We start from the raw sequence: 19,264 nt of genomic DNA on the forward strand, positions 1-19,264 counted from the left end.
GACGTCACTGTGACGCCGAACGTCCCTCCCCATTCAGGAAGTGGACGTTCGCTGCCCACAGCGAGGTCACTCAGCAGGTAAGTACGTGTGATGGGGGTTTCACGACTTTGTGCGACACGGGCAGCGATTTGCCCGTAATGCACAAACGACGGTGGCAGGTACGATCGATCGTGAAATTGCACGATAGATCATACCGTCTAAAGCAGGCTTTAATCCTGCTGATAAGGAAGAACTGTAATATAGGTTGTGGAAACTTATATGGACCGACTTATAGTGTGCATTGTCACCACTGCAGGTTATATGGACTGGCTTATAGTGGGCATGGTCATCACTGCAGGTTAGGCTAGGTTCACATTTCCGTTAAATTGTATCAGTCACAATCCGCGGCTCTGGTAAACAATGGAATCCATTTGGCGGATGCCGTTGTTTCCCATAGACTTGTATTAGTGGCGGATTGTGACTGATGAACTTGCGTTGCATCCGCTGCGCCGCGGTCAGTCGTTTTTGGACTGACCGCCGGGCAGAAACATTGCAGAATGTAACGTTTTTCGGGCCATCAAAATTAACGCACCATGCAGGAATCCGTCACACTTGTAATGTATGTCTATGGTGCTTGATTCCGTCGTAATCCGTCTTACGACGGAATCCATCGCTGGATTCCGTCATGCTCCACAGAGCATGCCCAGCATGTTTGGCACACCCACTGGGCTGTCCCAAACACAAATGGATTATGACTGATCCGTCAAAAAACGGATGTACAGAGGATGTAACGGACGCGACGGATCAGTTTTTTCACAGGATTCATGTGAAAGGAATCCTGTGAAAAACACATCCGTTGCATGGGTTTACATCTAAAAAATGACTGATCCATTGCTGACGGACCTGACGGAATTAAAACAACGGAAATGTGAACCTAGCCTTATATGGACCGGCTTATAGTGTGCATTGTCAGCACTGCAGGTTATATGGACCGGCTTATAGTGTGCATTGTCATCACTGCTGGTTATATGAATCGGCTTATAGTGTGCATTGTCTATACTGCAGGTTATATGGACCAGCTTATAGTGCACATTGTCTACACTGCAGGTTATATGGACCTGCTTATAGTGCGCATTGTCAGCTCTGCAGGTTATATGGACCGGCTTATAGTGTGCATTGTCAGCACTGCAGGTTATATAGACAGGCTTATAGTGTGCATTGTCTATGTACCACCCCAGCGTCAGCAGCCAAGACTGCTCTGATCCGGATCCGCGGTGGCTCGATGGGTCTCCGGACCCGGGAGGGGTCGTGCCGACACTCGAAATAAAAGGGGGTATTTACAGGGAATTTTGTGTTTAGAGTTTGTGACGCCACCCACGGTGTGTGGTAAGGTGGAGTACCACCACTGCTGCTGGGAGCGCCCGGTGGCGATGGAATGGCAGCCAGGTGTTTAACCCCTCCGTGGGTAGGGGGATAATGCCCCAGGGCTTGCTGATGGTGAGAGGGGGATGCCGTTGGGAAGGAAAGGGTCACTGCGTATTCGCTCAGTCCAATAACGCTGACACTGACAACTTGTAAAATGAAATTCTGAGCACCGCTGCAGCAGGGAGGGAGCACGCTTGCATCCCATGCCCGATGGTGTTGCTTGTTAGCCTGTGACCTTTCCCATGGCACCTTCTTTACTGGTTGGCCCCTGCAGTATAGAACTAGTCGGGTCCCGCTCACCCATATTGCTAACGGAGTGAGCTTGCTCTCAGGGTTCACGCTTGGGATTTTCTGGACTGTGTATTGGGAAAGTCCTTTTGGAGTCGGTGGAGAACGAATCTTGAAGACGTCGCCCTCGTCGGGTAAATTACCAGGACGCTTGAAGCTAATTCCCGGGCTAGGGTCCACATACCCCGTCATGCCCTGGTCCCTGCCCGGAGATGGCTCAAGGCCGCTGGCTGCCCTCCTCGGCAGTTCCGTGCCGCTTTACACGATCCCCTGCGACCAGGGTTCCAGCTCCTACCAGGCCCAGACCAACGTCTGCCACCTAGTATTAACAGGGAGCCCAGCTCCTGACCTCCTCCAATGGACTTGTGACCTCTCCTCACGAGAGTCACCACACAACTGACTACTCCTGACACTCCTGACCCTCCCAAACCAACCCCCCAAGTGGGCTGCCCTATTCCCTTCAGGCTACCCATTGGTATGTCTGGTGGGTGTGGTGCAGAGTGTTTCTAGGATTTTAATTGGCTCGTTCTTAGCAACACCAAAGGCCAGGGACCCGTAACCAAGGAGGCGATGGATATCATGCAGAAAGGCAGATTGCACAATATCTTGTGATGACCTGATAGGCCAGGTTGTCACATTCCCCCTTAGTTAAACTTAGCTCGTCCCCGATCTACAGGACACCAGAGGTTTATTATTTTATTTTTTTTTTCAACTGTAGAAAAGATAAACAGGTTAACATTTTTATTTGCAATTTTCATCCCTCGCAGGGGAGGCACTTTTCTTAAACGTTACTAAACATGGTTAAAAGTTCATCGCCCAATGGTGGGACGCTACCGGTTTTAGTGATAACAGAGGCTCAACCTGCTCCGTTGCAGCCCCTTCCTGTGACAGTCCAGTCCCAATGTCCCGGATCCCAATAACCCGCCACCCAAATAAACCTGACACCTCCAAACCTATCCGCGGGTCCGTGACCAAGTTAAGGTCCCAGGTGTGGTCTTAGACGACTCTGGTTGGCACAGGAGGTGCAACTACTGTATATACAATACACAAGTTCGTGTTGGTCACGCCAGTCCTATGACCATGGTCCATTTTTACTTATATATATAAAACGTAACGGAGTCCATGTTCCGGGTGTACACTCTGTAAAGGAATCTGGTTGTTAATCAGGTAACTTCTTCGTTCATTTGCAATTGGTTACTCAGCCTTCATATGCTAACATCTCTACATGAAAAACAACAAACTTTGGAAAATAACAACCGAAAACACCGATACCTAACAGTTCTATGGCATCGTAAAACTACTGGCATTATAACATTTTTCAATCTACTAGTACCGCTCATTGGGAGGCTGGTAATCGACCGCGGCAGCTGGCACAACTTGCTCATTTACCACAGCGAGCCTTTTCACATCAAGGGCGTACCAGCCCCGCTCGCTCCAGTGCCGGCTATAGATGACCACCTCCCCTGGCTCCAGATTTCGGCCCGGGTGATCCCTTGGGAGATGCTGCTCGATATCCCTATGAGCTACGAAGACTTCATCGGGGAGACTTGCTTCCCAGAGGAAACCCCACCCCTTCATAGGGTCGAAGTGTCGCACGAGGCCCCTTCTCTGTGGCCCTCGGACGCGGAATATGGCTTTCCTTAGATTCTCCCTCTCCTTCTTTGTACGGGCATCAATCTCCCGCTGCCATTGGTCTGGAGTTGTCACTCCTGGTGTCAGTTGTCGCTGGTGTCGTTCCCAGCAGGGGGCGTCAGCGTCCGGCCTCAGCTCCTTAACTGGTTCTGGCTTTAGGTGGACTCTTGCGGCCCCAACAGCCGTTGGAATGCTGCGTGGTAGCGGAACCGATAGATCTTTAGGCTCCACTTCTGGAGCTGTAGATTGAAAAACTGACTGCTCCGCAGCCGGGGTTGCAGGTCCCGAGTGCTCTGCCTCAGAGGACGGACCCGGTGATGCGGCCGGGTCTGGTCTGGCCGGGGTCCGGACGACCGCTGTCATGACTGGGATGATGGTTGAGACCGGGGTTTCTGTGGCTGGAGACTCATACACTAGCACTGCAAGTTCCGCTGCTGGGATTGGTGCGGGCAGCTTGGCGTCCGCCGAGGACGGGGTAGGTGACGGTGGAATGCTTGCCGCGAGCGAGGGCGGTCCGTATCCCTCAGCCACAGTGGCCGGATTAGGGTAATCGACAGGGACTGGGTAATCGCTTACCCTCTCTTCTCGTGGGACTTCCATCTCACGGGCTCGCACCGCCATCGCCAGGCTCCTCATCTCTTCCCTCCAGTGGTTTAGTATAAACAGGAACTGCGTCTGCATTCTTCTGCACAGTTATTCCATCTCTTCTATCCAAGTCGCGGTCTTGGGAACAGCACGTTCCAGTGACCAGCTCCGCTCCGCCATCTTGCCTCTGCGTCATCCAGGAACGTTATGGCAGAGTCTTGGTGTCCCTGCTTCCCTTCCGCTGTTGTTACATTCCGGCACGCCCCCTCGGTTTTCACTCAGCACTCTTTTGCGCGCTGTGGCCCTCTGGGAACTTCCGGTTCCGGCCTCCCATGCAGGACGAAGGGCGGGGCTTAGGCTTTGCATGCTTTCATGGGGAAGACGGCGTTTTGGCATGAAAAGATGGCGGAAAATGGCGGAATTAGCGGGAAGAGGAATTTTGACTCGCGGTTTTCGGCTCTAAGGCGCACGTCACCCAGGTAAGTGGGTCCTGCTTGTATCCTGTTCGTGATGCCAGGAGTTTCGAGGTGTACCACCCCAGCGTCAGCAGCCAAGACTGCTCAGATCCGGATCTGCGGTGGCTCGAGGGGTCTCCGGACCCGGGAGGGGTCATGCCGACACTCGAAATAAAAGGGGGTATTTACAGGGGATTTTTTGTTTAGAGTTCGTGATGCCACCCACGGTGTGTGGTAAGGTGGAGTACCACCACTGCTGCTGGGAGCACCTGGTGGCGATGGAATGGCAGCCAGGTGTTTAACCCCTCTGTGAGTAGAGGGATAATGCCCTGGGGCATCGGTGATGGCGAAAGGGGGATGCCATTGGGGAGGAAAGGATCACTGCATACTCACTCAGTCCAATAGCGTTGACACCGACAACTTGTAAAATGAAATTTTGAGCACCGCTGCAGCAAGGAGGGAGCACGCTTCCATCCCATGCCCGATGGTGTTGCTTGTTAGCCTGTGACCTTTCCCTTGGCACCTTCTTTACTGGTTGGCCCCTGTAGTATAGAACTAGTCGGGTCCCGCTCACCCGCATGGCTAACGGAGTGAGCTTGCTCTCAGGGTTCACGCTTAGGATTTTCTGGACTGTGTATTGGGAAAGTCCTATCCTCCTCGTTGCGCTAATACTCCGATTTTGGAGCGGGTGGAGAACGAATCTTGAAGACTTCGCCCTCGTCGGGTAAATTACCAGGACGCTTGAAGCTACTTTCCGGCCTAGGGTCCACATACCCCGTCGTGCCCTGGCCCCTACCCGGAGATGGCTCAAGGCCGCCGGCTGCCCTCCTCGGCAGTTCCATGCATCTTGACACGATCCCCTGTGATCGGGGTTCTAGCTCCTACCAGGCCCAGACCAACGTCTGCCACCTAGTATTAACAGGGAGCCCAGCTCCTGACCTCCTCCAACAGACTTGTGACCTCTCCTCACGAGAGTCACCACACAACTGACTACTCCTGACACTCCTGACCCTCCCAAACCAACCCCCCAAGTGGGCGGCCCTATTCCCTTCAGGCTACCCATTGGTGTGTCTGGTGGGTGTGGTGCAGAGTGTTTCTAGGATTTTAATTGGCTCGTTCTTAGCAACACCAAAGGCCAGGGACCCCTAAACCAAGGAAGAGATGGATATCATGCAGAAGGGCAGATTGCACAATATCCTATGACGACCTGATAGGCCAGGGCGTCACATCTACACTGCAGGTTGTATGGACCGGCTTATAGTGCGCATTGTCTACACTGCAGGTTATATGGACCAGCTTATAGTGTGCATTGTCTACACTGCTGGTTATATGGACCGGCTTATAGTGTGCATTGGCTACACTGCAGGTTATATGGACTGGCTTATAGTGTACATTGTCTAAACTGCAGGTTATATGGACCGACTTATAGTGCGCATTGTCACCACTGCAAGTTATAAGGACTGGCTTATAGTGTGCATTGTCACCACTGTAGGTTATATGGACCGGCTTATAGTGTACATTGTCAACGCTGTAGGTTATATGGGCTTGCTTATAGTGCGCATTGTCAGCACTGCAGTGTATGTGGAGTAAAAGTTCCCTGTCTTTTATCATGATACCTCCGGTGTTAGTGTTTCTTGTTGGATTGCATTCACCCCGGCTACTACTACAACATGCCATATGATCTGGGTGTCTGCACATGGCAGGAACCACATGAAAGTCAAACTAGACCATTTGCCTACCAACCTGTGGATTAGTAGAGCCTTCGGAGGCAGGATTAGGCTCCGAGTTCTGAGCCCCTGCATTCCTGCTGGAGGTTTCGGCAAGTGTACAATTTGTACACAGTGCGGCCTTGTGTGTACGATGTGTACGGAGCGGAGCCGTGTATGTACGACATGTACGTAGCGGAGCCGTATGTATATGTCGTGTATGGAGCGGAGATGTGTGTATGATGTGTATTGAGTGGGGCTGTATGTGTACTAGGTGTTCCCATTTTTATTTTTATTTATAAATGTTGTCAGGGGCTCATAAAGGGCGGCACTGGAAGCTGAAAACAGACACATAGCAGAAGTCTTGGAAGATCGAGGATAAGTATCAGAAGTACAGAAGCCACAGGCAGCCAGGAGACATTCTCTCTCTCTCATTATTCTGGCATTTGACAAATATAAATAATTTTGGTTCCTAATTGACCTAAAACGGGAAAGGTTTATTCTGATTTCATGTCAGATATTAAGAAAAACATGCAGATGTGTCTTTTTAAATAATGGATGGAAAATTCTGATTTCAACTGTAGCTGTGCACATACAAACTAAAAGCCTTAATACCAAGGCACATGTTTATATCTTGATAGGCTTTATATAGGCCTATGAAGCACAACACATGGGAGCACACTGGGCTAGTTGCAAAGCCCAATGTGGAGCACAAGAAAGTTTAGCAGACCGGGGTGTAGGGAGAAAAGCCCAGACCCAGGACATGTGTGTGACAGTACCCCGTCAAAGAGACTCTCCCAAAAGAGTTTGTAACTGCGCCATTGGGAACCATGGTCTTGGTATTCTGTCAATGGCTCACAAAGTGAGGTAATGGAAGCTATAGGTAGACAGTAGACTGAAAGCCGTGGACGAACATGTAGCAGATATCTTGAAAAACCAGGGACGGCTAGCAGAGGTACTAGCTGCATACAGCAGAAGTTCTGAACACTGCAGACAGGCTGCAGCGGTACTGAAACCCACAGGTAGACAGGTGACTGAGGTATTGGAAGCTGTAGACGTCCTGGAGAACTTAGACAGGTTGTAGACGTACAGGAAGCCACAGGTAAAATAATAGCTGAGGTACTGGAAGCAACACACAGGCTGAAGATGTTCTGGAGACTGCAGACTATGTGTTGAGCTGTGCACAGACAAACTAAAGGCCACTTTACACACAGCGACATCGCTAGCGAAAGCATCCTCCCCCGTCGGTTGTGCGTCACGGGCAAATCGCTGCCCGTGGCGCACAACATCGCTAACTCCCGTCACACATACTTACATTTCTAGCGACGTCGCTGTGGCCGGCAAACCGCCTCCTTTCTAAGGGGGTGGTTCGTGCGGCGTCACAGCGGCGTCACTAAGTGGTCGCCCAATAGAAGCGGAGGGGCGGAGATGAGTGTCCGTAACATCCCGCCCACCTCCTTCCTACATCATTGCCGGCGGCCGCAGGTACGATGTTGTTCGTCGTTCCTGCGGTGTCACACATAGCGATGTGTGCTGCCGCAGGAACGATGAACAACCTGCGTCCTGCAACAGCAACGATATTTGGGATTAGAACGATGTGTCAACGATCAACGATTAGGTGAGTATTTTTGACCGTTAACAGTCGTTGCTGCGTTTCACACGCAACGACGTCGTTAACGAGGCCGGATGTGCGTCACGAATTCCGTGACCCCAACGACATCTTGTTAGCAATGTCGTTGCGTGTAAAGCCCCCTTTAGTCTTGGTAGGCCTTGTATAGGCCAGTTAAGCTCAACATATGGAGTGTGTCAGGCTACTAGCAAAGACCAACGAGGAGCAGATCCAAGACATGCGACAGGCATATAAAGAGTGTATATTGTCATCCAAATATCCAATAATGATGGATAAAATTGTGACAACTTTCAATTTTTCTTACCCCTACAGCTATTGATTCATTTTCTATTGATCTATTCTCCCCTTTATCAGTAAATACCATTTCTTTTTAGCCTTTATCAAGTAAAACAATAATTGCAGATATTGAAAGTCATTCTTCTGTGTTGGCCCAAATCTTTGCTTAACACTACGAAATGTACATATTACATTACTCTAAAAAATGGGGTGCAATCTAGTTATACCTTTATCAATCCATTCTCTGAAATTCCCAAAGTGCTCAAAATTCATGTTCTTACAAATCAGAGCACAACATAACTAATAATCTATACTAAAAATGTATTTTATTTCTGTCCAACACTGATCAAAGATTTTGACAATTCCAAATTTGTCACCTGTTTGTCCCAGGAGTCCCACTTCTAGGGTGGAGATCGATTGCTGCCTTTCTCTGCACCATGATAGCCATTTGGCTCACAGCTTAATGTCGGGAAAACACCTTCACAAAAGTAAATTTTAAAGAAAAACCCTCACAATAACTATTGCAAGGACACTGCAAAAATCTACAGATCTGGAATCTTCAGACTGTAATCCTGATAATTTCAATTTGAGTGATTATCTAAGAGAAAATTGTCATTTTAAGAGGAATTTCAGAGGAAGAAGAACCAATAAGAAGGATATAAAAATATCTGAAATATGGAACAAGAAAAAATTAACTTGAATATGAATGAATTTATGGATGTCGTCATGAGTGTGTCCCGCTCTGAGGAGACCTCTGGTGAGACTGGAATTAGAAGGTCACAGCGCCTTATTGTTCACAGGTCTACAACTTAATTTGAATGAATCTACTTTCTTTTAGTGCTGTAGGGGTTAAGAGCTCTTTCCAATCTGGCTATCCTTTGTAGCCTTAATCTCAGGTGCATGTCTTTTGTGACCACTTCTCTTCGATATAAAAAGTCATCTTACCATCTGACGCTGGTTATAGATTCTCATTCCATGCTGACCTCTTTGGAAGTAGCCTGTCTCTGGAAGAAGCTGAGGAGTTGTGACTATTGCAGCTGTGGTGTTTAGCTGCATTAGAAGAGCTTGAAGTGTTTTTCCTTTTTGTGTCTATTTTTCCTCTGTCTCCTTTACCTTGTGTTGTATTATTGCAGTAGTGAGACTACTGCTCTCGCTAGCCTTCTTACTAGCCAGGATGAGATCAGGGTGAGTGAAGGCCTAGGCACGTGATTACAGTGGGATGAAGGACCCGTATAGAGATGTTAGGAAGCTAAAGGCTGCTTTACACACAATGACATCGCTAGCGATGTCGCTGCCGATCGCACCCGCCCCCGTCGTTTTTGCATCACGGGCAAATCGCTACCCGTGGTGCACAATATCGTTAGTCCCCATCACACATACTTACCTGCCTAGCGACGTCGCTGTGGCTGGTGAACAACCTCTTTGTTAAGGGAGAGGTTCGTGCGACGGCACACAGCAACTGACCAATAGAAGCGGAGGGGCGGAGACCAGCCGCATTAACGACACGACCACCTCATTGCCGAAGGATGCAGGTAAGCTGTTGTTCGTCGTTCCCGGGGTGTCACACATAGCGATGTGTGCTGCCTCAGGAACGACGAACACAACTACCAACGAGATTTTGAAAATGAACGACGTGTCAACGATCAACGATTAGGTGAGTATTTTTGATCGTTAACACTCGCTCGGAGCTGTTACACGCAACGACGTCGCTAACAACGCCGGATGTGCGTCACGAATTCCATGACTCCAATGACATATCATTAGCGATATCGATGTGTGTAAATGGGCCTTAAGGGTACACACTCAGGCGAGTTGCAGGAGATGTCCCCTTTCCCCATCATTAGGGCCTTCCTTTTTTACCGTTTCCGTTGTTACCTTTTTTGTTATGCTGCACACTGACCATCTGTAGGCTTTGACGTGACATAATATTTTGTTTTTGACACCCACATTTCTATCAGTTGAGCAGATCAAAGTCCTGGCTAGGGGCTTAAATTTTGTCTTTGGAATTTTTTTGATAAGGATAGATGAGGAAGGAAGGAGGTGGGCGGGATGTTACATCCCGCTCATCTCCGCCCCTCCGCTTTTATTGGGCGGCCGTTTAGTGACTTCGCTATGACGTCGAACGAATCGCCCCCTTAGAAAGGAGGCGGTTCGCCGGTCACAGCAACGTCGCTAGGCAGGTAAGTATGTGTGACTGTTCCTAGCGATGTTGTGCGCCAAAAGTTTTAAAAAATAAAAAAAATAAAAAACCCTAAAATTTCAAATTACACTTTTTTCGTCCCATTGCAAATTAAAAGGTTAAAAAAAATATATACACATATTTGGTATTGCGGCATTCAGAAATGCCCAATCTATCAAAATATAAAACAATTAATCTGATCGGTAAACGGCGTAGTGTCAAAAAAATTCTAAATGGCAAAATTACATTTTTTGGTCGCCAGAAATTTTGCACAAAATGCGATAACAGGGGATAAAACGTAGCATCTGCGCAAAAATGGTACCATTAAAAATGTCAGCCCGACATGCAAAAAATAACCCATCACTGAGCCATAGATCCCGAAAAATGAGAACGCTATAGGTTTCGGAAAATGGAGCAAAATGTGCGCCGCTTTTTTTGGACAAGCTTGTGAATTTTTTTAACCCCCTTAGATACAAATAAACCTATTCATATTTGGTGTCTACAAAGTTGCACCGACCTCAGGCATCACAGAGACACATCAGTTTTACCACATAGTAAACACGGTGAATAAAATATCCCAAAAACTATTGTACGATCACACTTTTTTTGCAGTTTTTCCACACTTGAATTTTTTTTTTGCTGTTTTCCAGTACACTATATGGTAAAACTTATGGTTTCATTGAAAACTACAACTCCTCCCTCAAAAAACAAGCCCTTAAATTGCAAGATTGACGGAAAAATAAAAAAAAAGGAACGGCTCTGGGAAGAAAGGGAGAAAAAAAACCCGGTAGAATGCAAAACGCCCGGGGGCTGAAGGAGTTAGGCTGGAAACACACTTATGCGTGTAAAATCGGTCCGACTTGCCTGAAAAAAACTCGGCCGATTTTAGTTCACGTTAGGTCATTGTGCAATGCAAGTGCGATGCTTTTTTTAAAAAATTTTTTATGACTAGCAGAGCGTGTGTAATGCATGTTTGATGCGTACAGGATCCCTTTTTTCTATGTCATCTGCCATTCAGCAGAGATGAATAGTCACTGACAGCAGACACAGATAGAGCCGCACGATCAGAATGAAGTCGGATGAACGTCACCAGACTTCATTGTCAGCCTGCGGCTCTGTCTGTGTGTCGCGTCCTGATTAGCGGTCACCCTTGAAGGACTCACCGGTGACTGCTAATCCCCTGAGTGACTGAAGTGAGCAGCGCGATTAGCGTTGCCGTCACTCAGGTTACCCGCGGCTAGATGGATCCTCCACCCGAGACCGCAACTCACCTGTGACTTCATCGCTGTCACTCTGGCGACTAGCTGTCACTGTTGGAGTATCCAGCGGTGGCCGCAAGTAACCTGAGTGACATCATCGCTGATCGCGCTACTCACCTCAGTTGCTGCGTGGAACTGACAGGAGCGGCGGTTTTCTTCTGCAGCTCCTGTCACCTTCATATAGCAGAGCTGGAAGTGGCGCGGGACCTCTGTGGATTACGCCGAAGCTGGAGGGATTTTTGGGGCTTAATAAAGTGGTGAACGAGGGTATTTGTTCGTGTTTATTATTGCAAATAAAGGATTTTTTCACTTTGTGTGTTTATTAACTTTAAATTACCGGTTAATCATTGGGGGTGTCTCATAGACGCCTTCAATGATTAATCTAGGACTTAGTGGCAGCTATGGGCTGCTGCCATTAACTCCTTATTACCCCGTTTGCCAACGCACCAGGGCAAAACGGGAAGAGCCGGGTAGAGTCCCAGAACTGTCTCATCTAATGGATGCGGCAATTCTGGATGGCTGCTAGCTGTTATTGTTAGGCTGGGGGGCTCCCCATAACGTGGGGCTCCCCATCCTGAGAATACCAGCCTTCAGCCGTGTGGCTTTACCCTGGCTGGTATTAAAATTAGGGGGGACCGCACGCCGTTTTTTTTTAATTACTTATTTATTTTTTTTACTGCATTATATAGACCTGCCCACCGGCAGCTGTGATTGGTTGCTGGGGACGTGTCTGACTGCATCCAATCATAGGCGCCGGTGGGTGGGGAAAGCAGGGAACACGAGATTGAATAATGAGCGGCCGGCTTTTTCAAAAGAGGAGAAGCCGCCGGAGCAGTATGAACGCCGTGCAGCGCCACGCTGGTGATCGGGGATCGATGAGTATCAGAGAGGGGGGAGACTGACCGACATGGACAGAGAGAGGGACAGACAGAGAGTGAGACAGACCGACAGAGAGAGAATAGAGACCGAGAGGGAGAGATCGACTGACATTAATCGCATGTTTCTCAAAACACTGGAAATGAGTGAGGTCTCACAATGTCGGTCAATCTCTATGATTGACCGACATTGTGAGACCGCACTCATTTCCAGTGTTTTGAGAAACATGCGATTAATGTATTTAGAAAAACGAATGTCACTAGGATGGTGTGAGTGCCGGTCCGTGTGAGCTGATTAATTGAATAAAATGTGTCCGAGTGCAATGCGAGAATTTCTCGCATTGCACTACTGCGAGAAACTCGCAAGTGAGAAGCCGGCCTTAGAGGAGCTATGCTGTCATGCCCCGTCCCACTCAAGCTCTGCCAACTTTGGAGTGAAAATGACAAAAGGCACCAATATTTGGCACAACTCTGAATTGATAAAACATTTTGAGACTTTTCAGAGCTTTTGTGACAATTTTTTGGCATAAAAGCTTTGATTAATTGGGACCAGAGCGTCTTAAATACTTCCTCATATCTAGGATGCATAGTGTGGTTCAATTCTCCCCTCACTATTTTTGTGTGAAATGTCTACAGCTCTGCTTCAACTCCAGAGGTTCTGATGCAAAATCATCACATTTAAACAGGACAAAGATAGGCATGAAGAATATTATTTATTTATTAACCAAACAACAAGTTTTGAAATGCAATTATATACAATGTGATATACTTAAGAGTTCCTATCTCCAATCTGGGGCTGCGCTTTTTAGTAAATAAAGCAGTGGACAACCTAAGATTAGTGAATTATCGAAATATAATCCAGTATCAAAACCTTTCACAAATGTTCCTAACGGCTCTCAAAATGCCCAATTTACTAGCAGAGTTGTGCCCGAATTTCCATTTTGTGGGATCTCCGTATGCAGAGCGGGATCCCACAAATCTCTGCAGTTGCTCTAAGCACGATACTCTGCTCTTTCAACTAAGCACGGTCACCTTCTTTTTTTGAAGATTTTACTGAACTGCTTAAGAAGGATGCTGCAGCGCTGGGGTCATAGAGCTCACTGTTTCACTGTGAGTGATCACTGAGGGTCGTGGAATCTAACAACCTGAAAGTTTCTTTGGGGGACATTAGGGACACTTCTAAAAATTTTAGTACTGGATTATATTTAGAAAATTCACTAATCTGCGGCTCTCCACTGTTTTAGTAAATATAAAAGGCAGCCACAGATTTGTGATAAGCACTATTTAAGGTGAAAGTCATCAAACACATTGCGCTATAAACTATTGTGTAAAAGTCACACATTTTGAGCAACACACACCTTAGTTTTTCAAACATTTTGTGAATTTTGAAATTTTTTATTCTGAAATGTAGAAGATTAGTGAAAGAGGGTGGTGCCTGAAACAGTCAGACAGATTCACAATAATTGATGCCCTTTTATAAGATGTGATTTTGACTATTGTACTTTTTACTTTTACTATTTGTTAACCAATTACCGTATTTTTCATACTTTAAAGGGAACCAAACATCAGGATTTTCGTGTATAAGCTGCAGCCAGTGCAGTACTGGCACTATCAGGCACAGTGTGTATATACCATTAGGGTGCAGCTCGGGTGATTAGTCGGTGAAATCCAACTTTATAAAGTTTGAAATTTCGTGCACTTTTTGATTGACGTGTGCACCTCTCTGTTAATGTCCGGGCGGGTTATGCAGGAGTTCCCCGCCCCCCCACCAGCCTGTTCCTCCCTCTCTCCTGATGTCCGGGCGGGTTATGCACGTGTTCCCCGCCCCCCCGCGCCGCCTGTTCCTCCCTCCCTCCCTCTGGCTGTATGTAAATATCTAATCTTCAGAAACATGGCGCCGGAGTGGGCCTCTGCGCATAGCGCTTATCTCCGGCGCCATGTTTCTGAAGCCCCCGCATTACACAACTTGGTGTCTGAGAGGGCGGCGCATGCGCCCTCGTTTCTTCACAGCCCGTTGTGACCGCGGGAGCGCGCGCGATTAGAACAGGACAGAACAGCTGACCGGAGGACGCGATTACCTGCTGCTCCTGTATCGTGCCGCCCCAGGACACCAGGCCAACACACCAGCCGGTGTGACATCGCTGTGGCGCCGCCCTCTCAGACACCAAGTTGTGTAATGCGGGGGCTTCAGAAACATGGCGCCGGAGATAAGCGCTATGCGCAGAGGCCCACTCCGGCGCCATGTTTCTGAAGATTAGATATTTACATACAGCCAGAGGGAGGGAGGGAGGAACAGGCGGCGCGGGGGGGGGGGGGGGAGCGGAGAACACGTGCATAACCCGCCCGGACATCAGGAGAGAGGGAGGAACAGGCTGGTGGGGGGGCGGGGAACTCCTGCATAACCCGCCCGGACATTATCTGCAGAGGTGCATACGTCAATCAAAAAGTGCACGAAATTTCAAACTTTATAAAGTTGTATTTCACTGCCTAAACACCCGAGCTGCCCCCTGCTGGCATGTACACACTGTGCATGATAGTCCCAGTACTGCACTGGCTGCAGCTTATACACGAAAATCCTGATGTTTGGTTCCCTTTAATACACATTCCCCCCCATAAAAAAAATGTGTAGGAAGGAGGGGGGATTGTCTCATAGTCCGAATGCTCCTGACTGTGGCTGAAGGCATGGCCGTGGAGGAGTGGGTCACAGGAGGAAGGAACCAGCACCGTGGCTAAGAGTGTGCCCGCTAATAGCGAAAGTGAATATTCACTGCTGCTCACTCCCATAATCCCATTTACCTCTAGGCACCGAAGCCGACATCGAGCTGCTGAAATATTCACTGCTTCCCACACCCGGGATTATGGGCGAGTGGAGCAGTGACTATTCATTCTCTTTAATAATGAGCACACATGATCATCCAGCTGCCAACTTAATGCTGGGTGATCATATGTGTCTGCTATTAGAAAATGAATATTCACTGCTACCGAAGCCCATAATCCCGGGTGTGGGGAGCAATGAATATCCCAGCAGCTGATGTCCGCGTGTAACTGCAGGTGCATGGCAGTGATGTCATGGGATGCGCCGCTTATACACTGAATTCACTTGCCGACATAAAAAACAACACCGCACACTGGGGGAGCAGAGGGATGGTGAGTGTAATTTTTATACCAGGATGATGGCAGGGGCAGACATATCATTGGTGAAATCTGCAGCCCAAGAGGTAAGGGGGCCAATTTTCACTTGTAAATACTAAGATGGGGAACATATATACCAAGATGAGCCCAGGATGAGGGTCATATATACCCAGATGCGAGCCATATATAACAGGATGGGACAAAGATGGGGAACATATATACCAGGAGGAACAACATATACACCAGGATGAGAGACACATATAACTGAAAGGGGCCCATGATGGGGATAATAGTTACAGAATTGGAGATATTACCCCCATAACAGTGTCAGCAGCAGATTCCCCCCATAACAGTGCATCATGACTACATTTTTTGCTTCAATTTTTTTTTCCTATTTTCCTTCTCTAAAACCTAGGTGAGTCTTATGGTTATAATAATACAGTAAAAATGATGCTTTCCCTGACCAATTCTCATTTGAGCAATTGATTTTTGGATAAAACCCTTTGCCTCACGGTACATCATGATGCTTTCTCCCATGTGACTCATCTGGCAACAGGACGTGACTAATGATAAAAACATTTGCCAAATTCTGAATGCAAGAATGGCTCCTCTACTGTGTGGGTTTCATCATGGTCGATAAGAATTGATTTACCAATTAAACATTTCAATTATTCACAACATGAAAAAGGTTCCTTCCCTGTGTGGCTTCTTCACATGTTTAATGAGATCTAACTTCTGAGAATAACATTTTCCACATTCAGAACATAAAAATGGTTTATCCCCTGTGTGAAGTTTTCCATGGTCAACAAGAGTTGATTTCCTAGTAAAACATTTACCACATTCCGGACATGAAAATGGTTGCTCCCCAGAGTGATTTTTTTGATGGTTAGCAAGGGCTATTTTCCGAGTAAAACATTTACCACATTCCAGGCATGAAAATGGCTTCTCCCCTGTATGAGATCTTTGATGCCTAACAAGAACTGATTTCTGAATAAAACATTTCCCACAGTCTGAACATGAAAATGGCTTCTCCCCTGTGTGATTTTTCTGATGCGTAACAAGATCTGATTTCCGAAAAAAACATTTCCCACACTCTAAACATGAAAATGGCTTCTCCCCTGTGTGAGATCTTTGATGCACAATAAGTTCTGATTTCCAATTAAAACATTTCCCACACTCTAAACATGAAAATGGCTTCTCCCCTGTGTGAGATTTTTGATGCACAATAAGTTCTGATTTCCGAATAAAACATTTCCCACAGTATGAACATGAAAATGGCTTCTCCCCTGTGTGACATCTTTGATGCACAACAAGTTCTGATTTCTGAATAAAACATTTCCCACACTCTGAACATGAAAATGGCTTCTCCCCTGTATGAATTTTCTGATGTCTAACAAGATGTGATCTCTGAATAAAACATTTCCCACATTCTGAACATGAAAATGGCTTCTCCCCTGTGTGAGATCTTTGATGACAAACAAGATCTGATTTCCGAATAAAACATTTCCCACACTCTGAACATGAAAATGGCTTCTCCCCTGTGTGAGATCTTTGATGCACAACAAGTTCTGATTTCTGAATAAAACATTTCCCACACTCTGAACATGAAAATGGCTTCTCTCCTGTGTGAATTTTCTGATGTCTAACAAGGTCTGATTTCTGAGTAAAACATTTCCCACATCGAGAACATGGATATTCCTTCTCTTCTGTGTGAGTTCTTTGATGTTTAAATAGAACTGATTTCTGAATAAAACATTTCGAACTTAAAAATGGTTTCTCCCTTGAAGGAGCCGTTTCATGTTCCACATCCCTTCTGTAACTTTTATTTTGCTTACAATTCTGTGATAAATTGGAATTTTGGACTTGTTTGAAAAGATCAGATGATAGAACTTTCCTAGAAATGGCTGCAAGTATATCTGGAACAACAGCATACTCTTCATATGTATCATGTGTGATACTTTGATCTTCTGTTTTAAATTCTGAAGATATTAGAGGTCCATCGGAACTCCCAATACAGTCATCTGCTAAAAATAAACACATTGTTATTAGTTTTTAATTATATTATCTTAAAAGTCCATTTTTTTTAAACCATAACATCAGAAATTAAATTAGGGAAAAAAGTATTCTGAATCTATTTTCCAATTTCGAGTTCTATGATTTACATTTTCGTTAATTCAGACCTCCCATTCCTGTCTGCAAGATATCTCTCCACTAGCACCAGTGCTACAGTAAATAATCTGATTATCACAATGTGACTGCAGGATAATAAAAATAACAAGGGACAGTGGGCTCCTATACTGTCTCTCATGTTAGGAGACCCATGGCTATCCCTAACCTCTGGTTCACTCCTGAAGGTAGAGATGCAAGAGTCTTGTGCCTTACTATTCTCCTGACTAGATCTAATCTGTGATCCCCAGGGAAGGAAGAGGCAGGAATATTATGGAAATACTGATTAAGACAGACGGGAAAACTAAAACTCAGACAGACTGCAAACTCACAGAAATAAACAGTGAGCGACTAAGAAGTAAAGCAAAAGCTGGAAGGAAGAAACAAAAGGACAACAAGGGTTAACACCACAACTGCTCACAGCAATAATGTACAACAATCACCATTTAGTTGTATCACAACAGCTCACCAGACCGGTATAGGTAAACTAATGCTGGCATTAATGGAATAGTCCAACCAGCATATACAGGAGGGGAGCGAATGATACTGGCTCCCCACAGCATGTGATCAAAGACACAAACGAGCAGCCCAGCAGAGATTAACTCTTGCTAGCCTGCCTAAGTTTGTCAGTCAACGTCTGCATCTCCCTACGCTGCGCAAAGACATCCGAGTGTAGTTTCCACAGATCCAGATGTCACCATAACAGTTGAATAACCTGCAAACATCTCCGTCACATTGATCCACAATATAGACAATTTAAAAGAGTTTTTTTTAAGACGAAAATAAAATAATTAAAGACAGAAGCTGTAAATTTAACGAGGGTTGTCCAGGACTGTAACATAGATGGCCTATCCTTAGGCTTTGTAACCAAAGCAGGGTCTTGCTGTCTGTGCAGATAAACATTTGGGCTCAAATTCATCAAAACCGGCGATGTACACTGAAAAATGACGCCAGGGACTGGAGTGAGACTTCTGGCATAGGAAACACCTCAGTTTTTTACGAATTAGAATAGCAGTGGCATCACACCCTCGTTCTGGCCAAGCTCTGCCCATTTTGGCAAAGCTGGTTAAAATTGGCGTGAATACACACACACACACACCAGCCTGTCTCTTGTTCAGCTGTAGCTCCTGAAATTATGAGACCTTTGGTTACATGACATGATGTAAAAAACGTCCTTAAAAGGGAAGGTGTTGCGTTTTTTTATTTTTGTATTAAAAATAGTGATTATGAAATCAAGTATTTTTAATACAAAATTAAAATCACCGCTTATTTAGTTTTTATTTAATTCTAATTTTACTGGAGGCAATGGGGGCTGCCATGCTGGATTTGCTGTGTGTGTAACGACAGTAACTCTCTCCTCCATGGCAGCCCCTGTGCATAGAGAAGAGTGGTCGGGATCCGACCCCTTCAGTAACGTTACAGTAGGCGTCTGCTGTTACCTGGAAGCGCCCCCTGGGCTGTCCAGATCACAGCAGTGGGAGGAGATCGGCGCCATCATTGTGGAGCTCACAGCTATGCTGTTTGCTCCAGTTTACCCCTGTCAACTGCCGGGATGTGTGAGTACAGGCCGCCTACCCTCCCCTCCCCCCGCCCCGCCGTTACCATCTCCAATGACACCTCCTCCCTCCGCTCTACTCAGCCCCCGCTACTGCTGCCTCCGCCGCCCCTCCCCTGCCG

At 46.7% G+C, this 19,264-nt stretch overlaps 1 protein-coding gene across 1 annotated transcript in view; it reads right to left on the bottom strand.

The window, feature by feature from the left end:
• LOC142313030 (uncharacterized) overlaps positions 1-19,264 on the bottom strand; it is a 248,965-nt gene that overhangs the window by 169,764 nt on the left and 59,937 nt on the right. The window contains 1 exon segment of the mRNA XM_075352016.1: positions 16,103-17,445. Within this exon segment, the coding sequence (XP_075208131.1) occupies positions 16,103-17,445 (1,343 nt within the window).

The sequence above is a fragment of the Anomaloglossus baeobatrachus genome, chromosome 5 (genome assembly GCF_048569485.1).
Source record: "Anomaloglossus baeobatrachus isolate aAnoBae1 chromosome 5, aAnoBae1.hap1, whole genome shotgun sequence".
Taxonomy (NCBI): Eukaryota; Metazoa; Chordata; class Amphibia; order Anura; family Aromobatidae; genus Anomaloglossus; species Anomaloglossus baeobatrachus.